The sequence below is a fragment of the Macrobrachium rosenbergii genome, chromosome 21 (assembly GCF_040412425.1).
Source record: "Macrobrachium rosenbergii isolate ZJJX-2024 chromosome 21, ASM4041242v1, whole genome shotgun sequence".
In the NCBI taxonomy this organism is placed as follows: domain Eukaryota; kingdom Metazoa; phylum Arthropoda; class Malacostraca; order Decapoda; family Palaemonidae; genus Macrobrachium; species Macrobrachium rosenbergii.
This window is the reverse complement of record NC_089761.1, coordinates 15,400,111-15,415,340: the sequence shown is the minus strand read 5'-3', so window position 1 is coordinate 15,415,340 and position 15,230 is coordinate 15,400,111. Positions and strand designations below refer to the sequence as shown.

At 39.5% G+C, this 15,230-nt stretch overlaps 1 protein-coding gene and 1 non-coding gene across 2 annotated transcripts in view; both read right to left on the bottom strand.

Moving 5' to 3' along the window:
* The window catches only part of Vps13B (vacuolar protein sorting 13B), a 195,249-nt gene that overhangs the window by 85,137 nt on the left and 94,882 nt on the right, over positions 1 to 15,230 (bottom strand). Inside the window, 2 exon segments of the mRNA XM_067123050.1 lie at positions 884 to 1,100; positions 13,477 to 13,629. Of these exon segments, the coding sequence (XP_066979151.1) occupies positions 884 to 1,100; positions 13,477 to 13,629 (370 nt within the window).
* On the bottom strand, positions 10,913 to 11,017 carry LOC136850294 (U6 spliceosomal RNA). The gene has a single exon (XR_010856602.1). It is a non-coding gene; the product is annotated as a U6 spliceosomal RNA (small nuclear RNA).

Sequence of the window (15,230 nt, the reverse complement as noted above, 5' to 3'; positions counted from 1 at the left end):
ATCAGCCAATCACAGGGCTGGAAGCTGGTCAGTCTCTTCCAGCCGTCACCGAGTGAACATCTACACTGCGACCTCTCCCCATGACATATGTCTTTCAAAAGTTACAACTTTCATTACACCTCAGTTTTTCCCGAAGAAAAGTAGTGTTTCGAAATTTCATCACTAAACATCATCAAGCCAATGATTTAAGGATTATAATGATATATGAATAATGTACTTCAGTAAACTTAATGCTAAAATATGTATAGTAAAATAAACATGAAATTTTTAATATAAAATATATTCTTTCATTCCTTACATGACATCGCAGTGCATTTATCATTTATCGTCTTGTGTTTCATACAATATCGTAGCTTCAATGCCATGGATGACAATGCTACCAAAAAATTATACATAGGGCTATCAATATGAAAATAACAAGCAAAAGATTAAGAATATTAAAATGAGTGGGGATGCACACAGACAATAGCCTCGTGTTTATTTCACTATACATATTTTAGCATTAAGTTTACTCAAGTACATATTTTTTATATCATTATAATCCTTAAATCATTGGCTTGATGATGTTTAGTGATGAAACTGAGAAACAATACTTTTCTTTGGGTAAAACTGAGGTGTAAGGAAAATTACAACTTTTGAAAGACATATTTCATGAAGAGAGGTCACAGCGTAAATGTTCATTTGGTGACGGCTGGAACAGACTGACCAGTTTCCAGCCGTGTGACTGGCTGATCAATGGCCAATCAGGAGCATCGTAGGAGACGGGATTAGATATCAGACGCATGGGTGGTGTGAATTAATTATAGTACGTCATAAATGCAGACCTAACATAAAATGTTACATTTAATTCCATGCAAGAAAAAATGTCATCAATTCTACAAACCTCTTTCCTCCTCAACCTCTTCCACTTCAGTAACTAACAAAGTGTTGGGATCAGAGTTGCTGTGATTAAGCTGCTTGGGTGGTGTTTGATTATGGGAAGGCTGAAACTGTGATTGTAGAGGAGGAGATGTAGACTGATGGAAAGGCGGCAGTGTAGTAGGTTCTGACGAGGCCTCCAAAGGCTGAGGAGCAGGTGTAGATGATGTGGACCCTGTAGGCTGAAAAATGACATTTTTATAATAAAATAAAGATTTATATGTACTTACCTAGTAATTACATAGCTAAAGTTTCTAACTAGTGTAGCAACTTAAATTCAAAACTCGCGGTAGCACTTCGATTGTTTAGTGTATGTGACCAGTCCCGCCTACTAACAGGAATACTGGGAAAGACTTAGCAGACAACCTCATTCTGTTTGTGCCTTATATCCATCAGAAGAGAGAAGGGTGGGCTCTGATTTTGTAATTACTTGGTAAGTATATATATATAAAACTTTATTGTATTCCAAAAATGTCATTTTTATTTAGGTAACTTACCAAGTAATTACGTAGCTGATTCCACATTGATAGGATACATGATACATGGACATATTCTACTCCAAAACATTAAGTTATATATGTAATGAATTTGAAATAGAAAAGTTGCAAGCACTGAAAACAATACTTGTCATTTCCTTATCCATTAAGTGAGCTACTGCAGGAGAGTACTGCCTCTTGTTGGTGCTCATCTTAACCTGTAGTGGTGTGGCGGTATAGCTGTGGAGCACATCTACTTAAGTGGGAGCTTTGCAGCGAAGGAGTATTCGGATGGCTAGCAAAGTATCAATAGGTGCCCTTGCCCTGGGTGCAGTACCAATATAAAAAACAACCAGATAATACTATCAACTACACTGAAATAAAACCACAACCCGTCGACTGTGAGTGGTGGGTGCTCCAGGTACATTGTACCCCCCAGCTCCCCAAAACCTGACACCTTACTACAAGGTGAAGAGATAGTAGGAGAAAATCCTATGCTTCCTCCCATGATACCATGCCAGTTACTAATAATGGTCGCAAGGTATGGCAAGATTTTAATGCTGTTTTAACTTTTATTAAAAATGGTGAGATTACACTTCAAGTAGGTCAACTGCAGAATGGAAGTAATGGGTATATTGTGCCTGCAAGCTAATGAGGTTACGGATGGCCCTCTGCTCTTCTGGTCCTGCTCAGGTAATACCTGAAAACTACAACTGGACACAGGGCTCTATTCTTCCTCAGAGCCAAGGATGTCCATTACGTTCTTAAGGGAGAAAGAATGGATCCCGGTCTTGGAAAGGTCCTTGATCTAGGCTAAAATCCACAGATAAACGAGAAAACGGTGTCTCCTTGTGAAAAAGACCTACCATTGAATGATGGCTTGGATCTCACCAAAACTTTTTGGCAGAAATCAAGGTCACCAGGAAGATAGCCTGCCGGGTAAGGTCCTTTCCGAGAAGAGGAGCATAGTAAATCAAAAGAGGGAATTGTCAGTCACTTCAGTACTGTGTCCAGGTTCCAGGAGACTGGACTTCCTTCCTTGCTTGGACTAGCCTAAGGACTTGATGAAGTTGCTTAAAAACTGAGTTGAACGTAGCTCCACAACCCTTCATGGAGGAATAAGAGATGCAGTCAACCCCCTCCTATTCGCGGTTCAGGATTCACGGATTTCTCTATGGAACATATATACACACTATTCGCAGAAAATTTGCCTATTCACGGTATTTTTCATAGAGAAATATCCACAAATTACTGTATTTTCAAATTTTCATGACTAAATGCACTTTTTTGTGATAAAACTATTAAAATATTCTGGTATAAGCATTTTTAGAGGGTTTTTAGGTGTTTTGAACTATCAAAATAGGCAGTTATAAGCATTTTTAGAGGAGTTTTAAGTGTTCGCAGATTTGAGATATTCACGGGGGTATTGGTACATATCCCCCATGAATACCAGGGGTCGACTGTATTCTAGACCTCCTCAGATAAAAGAGGCAATCTGCAAATTGGGTCAAAGATGTCTAGAAAGGAGGGACGTAGAGTCTGAGACACCAGCTATGGATAATCGCTCACTTATTCTGGTAGACAGAGGTGGGAGACTGACGTCTGTGTTGCAATAATCCCTATAGTTGTGTCCAGTCGTTTGAGTGAGGTCAAGTTAAGTGAAGTCAAATTGAGGGAAGTCATTTTGAGCATATAATAAATTATGGCATTTTAAGCGATTCCTATTGAGCGATGTCAGTTTTAGCGAACCTCTGTTTTTTTTTTTTTTAAGACATTCTGAGTGAAATTGATAGAAATAAAACTACTGCATACTAGAAAGAGTTGATAGAAATAAAAATATACAGGTAGTGCTCGAGTTACGATAATTCGACTTACGATAATTCGCTTTTACGATGGGATTAGCAATTAATATCGATAAGACAATATTTTGAAAATAATGTATTTTTAAATTTCACGGCATAATCTGGCGCTGCGTGCAGAGCAACAACGTATAATCAGGCAGCGTACACGATTGTATATTACGTTGGCCCGAGAGGCTGGAATAGGTACATTAATTCAATGAGCTGACCTCACTTGCCTCGTTGTGTCGGAAGTTAAAATAGGTCCGTGTTCGTTTTTGCAATTTTTGTGCGTTTGTAAATACAGGTAGTGCAAAACGATAATTAGATCTTCGATAATTCGAGTTTCGATGGAGTTAGCAATTAATACCGATGCGACAATATTTAGAAAATATTTTTAAATTTCGAGCGGGCACAAGCAACAGCGTACACTACAATTGCCGAAAAATCAGGCAGCAAGAAAGACCAACTTACAATAGACCAACTTCTTGTTCTCCATCTTCTTTATTCCATCTTCTAGTTAAAAAGTAAGAGAATAATAAAAGCATTGTTAGTAACCTTATACTCTTTACGAAAATGCGTTTTTGAACAACCAAACGAGACTCTGTTGTTTTGCTAATAACCGAATCGGATAACAACTGTTTTGCTTGTATTTCAACCATCGTACGGTTAAACAATTATCGTAATTATGTTAAAAATGACATTAAGTACTGATATGTTTTTACACTACCCTTATCCGCTTTGGAGAAAAGATCGGCAAGGATATATACTGCTGCAGTAAAATTAAGCTGCAAGTTGTAGCTGACGCTGAGAAAAGAATGTTCAAGCTGCTAATGACTATAAATTATCGTACATTGGCAACATGGATGAAACTTGTTGCAAATAAAATTGGAAAGTATTTTAATCAAAACTACTGGACATGTAAGAACACATATTACTGCTGTTTTCACGCCGATAAAAAATACATACGAAAAACTCGTGGTATGATGATGAAATCAAGAGAAAATAGCGAACGGAATCTTGATTTTTTTTGTTTACACAAAACAAAGGCCAGCCGCCAACGTCATCTACTAACGAAAAAAATGGCTAAAATAATTTCACAACGAGACATATTTAAGTTATATTTCGACATAAAAACACTTCGTATAACGAAAAATACATATGTCCCTTATAAATAAAGTATCTAGAGATTCATTTACGCTAACTAGAAGCAAGAAATGCCCTCTGAACCGAGTTAAATGCATCGAAATAAAGACCGCGTGATCGATTCCGAAACCAAAACATTTGATCGCTATGATCGGAATTTATAATGCAAAAGCAGTATAAGAATATTTACGATTGGATACAGTGTAGTAAAGCATAACTTTTTAAAAGATCCATGGAAAAGATGCACATTCGTTATTTTGATGTTTGTATAATACGGCAGTGTTATGTGAAAATAGAATACAGTATAATGTAGGCTAGGCTACCGTATATGATATACGAAAGAGTGCAGGCCAGGCCTTGTCTGTTATTCAATTTCTCTTTATACTGACTTATCATGTCAGTCTGCATTGAACCTGCAGAATTAGCTCACTAATAATTACTATACCATATATGTATAAAGTATACTGTGTAGTGTAGGCTAGGCTACCATATATGTATAGATGGTACTGATTACCCTAGTGTAGGCTAGGTCATATTCGAGTTATGATTTTTTCAACAAACAATGGGTTTTTTGGAACCTAACCCCATCGTAAGTAGGGGAATACCTGTACTAGAAATATACCTTTATTACTATAAAAAGAACAAAAAATTATAAATGTTTTAAATGAAAAAAAAATTATTCTAGAAATAAAGACCATAAATTCTAGAAAGAATAATCATTCAAAATGTAATATTGGAGGCAAGGTGTCTCAGATAATCACTACTTTCTAAATCTTCTCTTGATTCAACAATGCTTTTAATTCTTCTTTCTAAGATCTCATATTTCCTCTTTTTTTGTGAGGGTTCTCCTAAAACTATTCCCAAATATTTTGACCTCTGTAAGCTCTCTTTCCTTCATAAAGTCTCTATTAAGAGCCAAACTGCTGGGTGACTACAAGATAGACTGCCTTGGAAAGCAGTGTGACACCCTTCTACAGCATTATTTGTTCATGGGAGATCCAACTGAAACCTGCTAAAAACATTCCACATAGATAACGAAAATTTAGGTCTTCTTCTGAGGCCGTTTGCCATCGACAGTCAATATAATTATCTTCGAAATAATAACAAATAATGTCAAGATCTTCATCATAATTTTCCAAATCACATACAGCTTGAAAGCCTGTTATGACATCATCTGTAGGGAGAAATGCTGTGCAGGTCATCATTTTGATTAACGTTTGAACATTTTCTTCGTTAACACATTTTTCTCTTAGTCCCACGTTGGTAATCTTTCTCCATATACTCTGTCCTAAATGGAAGAAACATCCTGCTATGCTTCAGCACAGGAATGTGCGTGTTATTGCATTTCTTGAAGCAATTTTGAGGTCTATCAAATTGGAGATACGGTCTAGCAAAGGCTTTAGTAATTTCAATTTGTTGAATACTACTGTGCAACTTTCTTCACATTTATTTGTGAGTATGACATATACTGTGTTCAAGGTATTACACTTTCCTTTATTTAATGAATGCATTGTAAAAATTTGTAAAAAATTACTTGGAGCTGTTTGAATGTTCCATCAGCTAACCAGTGACGACTGTCTCTCAGCCAGGTAAGACTTTCATTAGTACTGAAAATTATAACCTTTTTCTCATCACCTATGCAACTGTCATGGAGAATGAAATTATCGCCCGTGAAAGTAGAATGCATGGATTCCGGGATAATGATGGATGCAGCTGATTAAGGGGGTGGAGGGTAGTTCCCCATAGCTCTTTGCCTCCTAGATACAGTACATTTCAATTTTGCTCCTGATCCAATCTTTGCTGCAAGTTCATTTGGTAGAACAGCACTGGCATCCTGGAGTATGCATCTTGGTGGACCATGTATTGTTTCAGCAGCTTTGCGGACTTTTTCTTTAACCTTTTCTTCACCAACTTTAACAGGATTGGGAGCATGCGAGTTTTCTCCTTTCTCAGTGCAATTTCTATCCCTTTCATATTCCAATGTGGTACTTAACTGTCCTTTGCAACCTTCCACTTCACAACGCCATGTAATTGTCATTTAAGTAGCTTTATCCTCTCTATAAATGAAACCATTATAAGCGATTTTGTTTTTACCACGATTGGAAACTATAAAATCCATGATGGGTTAGCTTCGAATACTACAATGAACTGTATTATCTGGTTTGAAACTTCTAAGCAAGAAGACGAAAAAAGGAAGTGATTTGAAAAACATCAACGGGCATTCAAGTTGTTAACTAAGAATGCTTCTAATAACTTTGAATAAGTGGTTTGAAAAACATAACGGCCAATAAAGCTAATAACCACTCATGGTAATCGCTTAAAACCAACCTTCGCTGAAATTATCATTCGCTCTTACAGTTTCGTTCAAAATGGTTTCGTTCAAAATGACTTCGTTCAACATGACTTCGCTGAAGATTAACTTCCCTCAAAATTAATAGAACCCCCTATAGTATATCTAGAAAAAACCACTTCATTTTGACAAGCTACTGGACAGTCTGAGGCCCATCCAGACTAGAGCGAGCCCCCTTAGTGATATCCCTTGAACTGAGGTTGACTGAATAGACCTGGATTGGGGAAGGAGTCATGGAGAGTCCACCAACAACCATGGCAGGTTTGGAAATCAATGTTTCATAGGTCAGAACGGGGCTATAAAGGACATTGTAATTTTGCAATGAGCCGGAAATTTGCTCAGCACTTCCTTGACTATGCTGGAGGGAAGACTTAGTAGTCCAAATTGGACCAAACTTGCAGCATGGAGTCTGCTGCCCATGCTAGTCAGCCTGCCCCATAGATTTCACAGATCCCAACAGACCAGGGGACTCAAGGTCCACTTGGTAGTAAGAACAAAATTCCGACAGGTTCAGTTCGTCCGCCAGAACTTATTAATTGGCCTGAATAAATCAAGAAACTAGAAAACTCGATTTTGATTGTCTACAGTAGAAGTTCTCTTGCTGCTTGGTGGAAAGAAAATGAGAGAGAGAGACTCCTTGCTAACATAATAAATGTTAGGGCTGTGGTCTAGTCTAAAAGGATTACCACAGTCTAGGAGTAAACTAGGGTCGAGAAACACAGAAGCCCTAAGCGAATCACTTTCAGCTCTCAGACATAAATGTGAAGGCTCCTTTCTTCTGGGGACATATCCTGGAAACTTCCTGGTTCCCCTAGTGGGCTACCCAACCTAGATCAAGGCACTGAGAAGAAGTCTAAGACTAGTCTCAGAGGATGAAGGAACTTCCCCTCCAACAGTTGGTTTGGACAGACACCAGTGTAGGTCCGACTTAAATCCGGGACTTTGGGAAAAAACAATGGTGTCTGGCTGTGTTTCCCTGTCCCAGTTGACTTGTGTTCAAAACCTTTGAGCATTTTTCCTTCGAAGGAAATCGAAGAAGTCAGTCGTCCAGGAAAAACTGATGTTCACAGCCAGAAAATGAAGTCAAATGTAAGAAGAGCAAGGACTCGAGAGAAGACTTGTGCCGTAGAGGCCAAAGCCTAGATCCCCGAACTGGAAGATCCTGTCTCGTAAGACGGTCCTGAGATACCCACTGAAGTCCAGACATGGGCACAGAAGGAAGTATCCTGCATATCCAAGATCTCCATCCAATCGCCCTGGAGAATGGACGACAAGGCAGTTTGGTTCGTCTCCGTCTTGAACTTCGTTCTCTATTCAAAGTGAAAAAGGAAGCTATGGGCCATGTAGGCTCCCTGACGACCATGCAGACTAGCGAGCAACCAAGCAAATTTGCAGATCATCGTGCAGACTCACAGACAACTGTACAGACTAGTTGCCAATTCTGCCGACTCTTGACAGCCGTGCGGACACATGGACATCCGTGCGGGCTTGACTTCTTATTTGGACTTGATAATGCCTTGCGTTGACTCAAGGATACCCCGTACAGACCGAAAACATATGCAGAACTGTACACAGCGGAAACTAATATCTGGCATGCTTATATAAGGCTTGAAGTCTATAAGAGACACAAAAGCCTGGGCACAGGATAGCAGTGGCATTGTCCAAAAACAGGAGTGACGAATTCTTCTGCAGTCCAACACAATCCTTGAAACAGAAAAAATAGTCATTGAGCGGGCGTAGGCGTTCAGTGACGTGAGCCTAGTACTGGCTACATAGTGCTGAGTGCTCTGGAACAGGTATTGGACGTTCGAGAATCAGCGCCAGGAACCAGGAAGTTGGTGCCAGGAGCTTAGAAGTTGATTCCAGGTGTTTGGGAATGGGCGCCACTCAGGAGCACTGGTCCGAGAGGGTTCAAGGCGCTTTCCCCTCTAGCTTACAGCCCAAGTACGATCTTCCAACAGAAGAATGCTCAGGAGAGAAGGTATCACCATTCCAAAGGTAGTCGGACCAAGGAAGAGACAGCGGGAACCACAGCGAAACTGCAGGAAGGCTGTGAGATGAAGTTAGCCTCCTCACTGCTTGACAGGAAGTGGAAAACGGCAACCGTCAACTGCGTGTATCTTCAGCGGCCGTGAAGAACCAAAAAACTTTACAGCACTTTTTGTCTGCACTGGAAACCTCGGAACTGGATGATGGAATTGCAAAACTCTCATTTGAAGTCTATCTAACATGACTTATGTCTCGGTGGACGACAGAGTCCCCGGTAGACTCATCTACTAATATTCCGAGTAAGAAGAAAAAAGGGGCTACAAATTAATAGACCATCTGAGAGTTGCTGTGATTCTCTAGGCAGACAGAAAGCCTGAAAATTCTGAGAGTTGAGACTGACATCCAAAAAGCTGACTCTTGTAGTGGAGGCTGTGTTCTGAAGAAGAGGTGATGTAGGTCTGTAGGCGAAAATAACAGGGCTGATTGCGACTTTGTGGCTCTTACAGTAGTACAGGAGCACCAGAGCTCTCTCTTCTTGAGATTCTAAAGAAACGAGTGGAAAGCTCTAAAACCCATCTCAACTGTCCTTGTCCATACAGGACAGGACTAAGAGACAATCCGTGGCAATGTCGCTCGGTAAACACTTGGGAGTCTTCTATCTTCTTTGCCTGTGCTCCTGCTACCAGTCAAGAAAAAACCTTAAACTTCAAAAATCTTGACAAGATCTTCGACAAGGAGGAGGAAAGTCCAAAGACACTTGTCTTGCTCCCTTTTCAACAAAGGTCAAACTCCCAACTCCTGACAGACTTCTTGAGGACAAAGAAAATGACAGAGGTGGGAGATTTCTTCAACAAGCTCATAAATTTGGGATACAAAAGCCCCTGTCTGTAAAAGACAGGACTCCAAGACACTAACTGTCACTAAAAAGGGAGCATCATTGGCTCATCTTGAACTCTGGGCGAAGGTGGAACAGACTGAAGACAACCAAAACACTTGTGAGCGGTCTGTACGGTGCTCAGAGGCAGAAGTCTAACACAGAAGAGTTGGCGCCTGGTGATCAGGTCACTGATGCCAGCCACTTGAAATGCCAGAGCCAGGCATTCATTTAGAGACTGGCGGTCAAGAAAGAACAACAGTGTGTTCTTAGCAAAGACAGGTGTCGAGTACTAAAGAGGAACTGGCGCCAGACACTAGAAGGCTGGTGCCAGGCACATGAGGGCAGGCAAAAGGAGCTCTGTAGGTCGGTGCTGGGTACAAAAGAGAGTGCTGAGTGCCCGAGAACCAGTGTCGGGCGTTCAGGAGTAGGCGCCGAGAGAACAGGAACTGGCGCCAGGCGCTCAGGAACACGTTGATCATGATCATGATCATGACCATGATCATGATCATATGATCATGCTCATGATCATGATCATAATCATGATCATAATCATGATCATGATCATGATCAATCATGATCCAATTTGACGAGTGATGATAACACCACATCTATCAAGATGCCTTTCCAGTGGCTGTCAAACACTGCACATCCATCAAGACACCTTTCCAGTGGCTGTCTGCCGATACCTGGGAATGTACTACAGGTTCGACTGAGGGGGCGACTAACAGTGGGCAAACCCCAACGACCTCCCTTGGACTTCCAGTATGCCTCCTCCCAGGTTTAGGGGAGTCTGACAGGGACCTTCGTCTACGAAAGTCAGCGGGACAAACAACCACCCCTGCCACTACACATCCAACAAGACATCTTTTCTGTGGCTGTCTGCCGATACCTGGGAATGTGCAACAGGTTCAACAACGGGGAAAACTACCCGGGGGACTTCCCACCAGCCTCCACTGGACTTTCAGTATGACTCTTCCCAGGTAGACCGGCAGGCTGGATAATCACCTCCTCAACTGCAAAACACTTCACTGTTACAAGGTTAATTTCTGTTAACTCAGACATAAGACTGGCAATGGCAAGGGAAGGAAGCACGGGAGCCAGGCACAGGAGGAAGTGGATAGAAAATAGGAGGGCTAGTAGCAGGAGAGGAAAAAATGGATGCGAGAGCGCCCAGCGCCAGGCTGTAGTTGGTGCCTGGTAAGCTGGGTGCCAGGCGAACTAGTAGCTCGGGAGCTCATGGGCACTCCTGAGCGCTCATAGCAAGAGCTGGCGCCAGGTTGTAGCTGGTGCTAGGTGAGCTGGAAGCCGGGTTGGCGCTAAAAAATAAAAAACGCTCCACGATTTGCATGTAATCCCTGTGGGGGCCATACTAATCTTCTCTGTAACATTCTGATTTTAGTATATGTACTGCCGAAGCAAGTACCAGAGTACGGTTTTCGACTGTCGAGAACACCTTCTTTTCCTAAAGCTCATCGCAACCAAAACATTAAGCACAATTTCTCTCCTACTACATTCCTGCCCTTACACTTTTTCAGTTCTGCACAAGAAAGTGTGATAAGCAGATGTTTAATCTTGATTGCAAATTTGCTACAGTAGCGAAAAAACTGATTAACTTGAATCAACTTAAAAACAATGAAACAAGGAAAAACTGATCCTGAAAGCTTTCAGCTTGAAGGCTACTCAAAAAAATGCAGTAATACTTCACCAAAATCCAGTTATACAACCGGAAAATAATGAACAAAACTGCTGCAAGTACTCGATGTTTGCATCAAGCACAACAGAAACAGAATAAGGTCGTCTGCTAAGTCATGCCTAGTATTCCCATTAGTAGGTGGGACTGGTCCCCTACACTAAACAATCAAAATGCTACCACGAATTTTGAATTTAAGCTGCCGCGCTAGTTAGAAACTACAGCTATGTAATTACTTGGTAAGTTACTTGTATAAAAATAATCTTCTCAAAAAATGCAAAATATAATTTGTTAAAAACAATTTCTATTTCTTATGGAACAAACCTCCTACTCTAACAATTAATCAGGGCAAATAAATGAAATACCAAATTACAAGGTAAAACAAATATTAGAAGATAAAAAAGAGCTATTCCACTAGGGAACCAACCTGTCACACCTATAAGGGTATAAGAGAGCTTTCACTTTTGCAATGTTTCTACGGACAAGATGTGTATCAATTGCTATGGGAAGTTGGTTAGGAAGGAAACCTGAATAAATATGAAGTATTCATGTGAACTGCAAGCCTCTTGTCATTACTATTGCCTAACACCTGGTACAGATGGCAATCACTATCTACTTACTGAAAATTAGAAATTTCTGTGGTGGAACTTTTCTAATAATCTTAACTGCTGATCATATTACATGTAATTCTGCACTGAATATGGATACATTATCAGGTAAAATAAACTGACTTGTTTCAAATAATATTGCAATAATTCTTATGCAAGAGAAAGTTCTAGATTTGCCAGTAAAGATTGTGTAATGAGGACCTTTGTGTCTTGTACAAACAAATGCAATCATCATCAAAACATTAAAATTAAAAGCACTGTAGAGAGTACTCAGCACATACAACTGCTAAAGTCATTAACAGAGACATAAAAAGCTTTTGGCAAATATAATATACCCACTGCCCATACTGGGCATTACAGCTTTTTTCAAAGTAAGGAGCTTGCAATCATCATCATCATCATCACCATTATTATTATTATTATTATTATTATTATTATTATTATTATTATTATTATTATTATTATTATTATTATTATTATCAAAGTAGCTTAACCAGACCAATGAGCTATTTTCCTTAGCTCTAACAAGATTGGCCAAGCTCTTCAATGACATGTGCTCATCAATATTACTAAACTAAAGTTTAGAAGCTTTTGTCAATTAAAAATAATAAATTTCACTGTACTTGAAGTGAGAAAGAAAATTATCACCAACATACAATTTAATTATTTTAATGCTTAAAAAACTTTAATGGGGTACTGTCAGTGTGTCTGCTATTAGGCAGAAAGTATTTTCTTAATACAAGCCTATTCAGGTTCAATTCTAAAGCTCATGATCTTAGACGGTGGCCACTTACATTATTTTCATTACATGAATTTAGAGGACCTTACAAATGTTCAGGGTGGAATTCTCTTTCTAATGTTCAGGGTGGAATTCTCTTTCTAATGTTCAGGGTGGAATTCTCCCCTAGTTTTCAACATCTCTATTTAAAGTCTTTAATAGCATAAGAATAATATTTATTTCTCTGTTATTATTTCACCGGCTGACACGGGACCCCGATCCAGAAAAAGGATTTTGACAAAGGAAAAATCTATTTCTGGGGAGGGGCCGATGTCACCCGGTGACCCTCCACTGTTTTTCATTCTCTCCCTCCCATGGTAAACATCATTCTAGTGGGGTGGGTGCTAACATGGAATGCGATTAGTGTTGCCTTGTGTACAGTCCGCGAGTGGTGCATGGGCTTGTATCGACACCTCTCTCTCGTTGGGACTTTTGACATTGGGAATCTTTATAGGGCAGGGTCCCGTGATTGTGACAATCTCACCCTTTACCATATCGACTCCATTTCTTGGAGCTCGCTCTGGGGTAGTAACCCCAGCTTTACATTTAGCTTTTCTCTGGTATCTAGCAACGGAATTACCTAGAAATAAGTGCTGAATGGATTATTTCACCGGGTGACACGGGCCCCTCCCCAGAAATAGATTTCTCCTTTGTCAAAATCCTTTTTTTAAAACCCTTTCAACTATAATTTCAATAAATAAGTACTACAGTAACAATATTTGGCCTGTTCAAACACAAATACACTAAATCATAAAAAACAGACAACATTCTCTGACACAGTATTGCTCTACAGTATATATACTTACATACTCTTTTGGAGGTTTTACAAAGAGTGAAGCCAAGTTCAATAAATTTTCCAAGATGGTCACATGACCCACAACTTGGCATCGACTACCACAGAAATCCAAAGGTGACATGTCTGTGTGAATCACCAGGCCAAGTTGGTTAAGGGAAGGACCCTGAAATATAACAATATATAGTGAGCATGTTTTCTTACAAATGTATAAACAGAAAATGACAATACTGTAATGCAATTCATTTTTGTTACTGTATGCTTAAACCTTACAATTACATTTACACAACTTGCAGCTTATTTCTTGCATCAATTTGACATAAGATGATCATAACATGATCAGTCATTTAATCCTGCTGAACAACGAAATTCTTGAAACTCAAAGGGAGGAAGCAGGAAATAAGCAAGACGGCATGGAACTTCTGTGAGTACATTCCCCCTACCTCACCTACTAAGGCAAACACCAAGATTCATACAAATAACAAATCAAGTACAGTACCAACTCAACTTAACAGACAGCTCAGGAGTCTACCCTTCCAGCAAGTAACAAAATCTGCTATGTAACAGAGACTGGCATATAACCTGCACAATAGGGTACCCTGGGGCCAACTTGCACAGTTTATAGTGTAGTGCAATTCTAAATAAAGTTGTCAATAGCATATCCTAACCTGTATTGTGTTGTTATCATTAAATTCAAAATAATGAATTATTATCCTTTAAATTCAGAGATATATCTGCAAAATGATCTGCTCCTAAAAATACATGTAAATACCTGTACTAATTAAGCATAAGCAGCCCCTAGTTAACGGCGGGGGTTCCGTTCCCGGCCAAGCGCCGCTAACTGAAAATCGCCAATACTGTAACAGAAAATCAGCGATAATAGCACTGATAAATTGCTTAACGTGCCGTTAACCAGTTACTGGCACCAATAAACCGCTTACCGACACCGATAAACCACTTACTGGCGGCGAAAATCGCTTACCAGCAGTGAAAATCGCTTACTGCTACCGAAAATCCGGTTAATGACATCGATAGCCAAGCACTGTAACACCGAAACGCCGTTAACTGATGCCACAGTAAATGGGGACTGCCTGTACTGCAAATAAGTGTCCTTAAATCAGAACACTCCATCTGCTGAGACATATTATTGCAGAATAAGCATACGCAAAAAACAAATTCTGCTCAAACATGCAGCCATATATCCAAAACAAACTGGTAAATAACAGCAAAAAAATATTCACATATATGTATGAATTTATATTTTGCTCCCAGCAAAAGAAATGAAACTAAAGCTAGGATTCAGAACAGGAATTACACACTCATGACAATATGGCTGCCAGCGCTAATGATATCAAGTGACCAGAAGGGATACACAAAAACGGACAATTCTAGATGATAAAGTACTCCTTCATGATATGGAAGAAAATGCAGTAGTAAAGCAACTGCTTAAATTTTTGCAATAGTTCATACAAAACTATGTATAAGTAAAACAACTGCTTATATTTTTGCAATAGTTCATACAAAACTATGTATACTCCAAATAACAATATTGATACAAGGGATGGTTTCTGTTAATAAAGTATGTAAAGACTTGTGTAAGTAAAAAGGGGCATATACAATGGAAAACAAACATCTGGAAATCAATGAAACCCTATATAGGGGCATACAGCCTTTCTTGACTCTCATAAGGATGGCACTCAAAATTTATTCTTAACCCACAAATTGTGACTTTAAAACATATCTGCGTAGGTTATTTATTGAATTAAT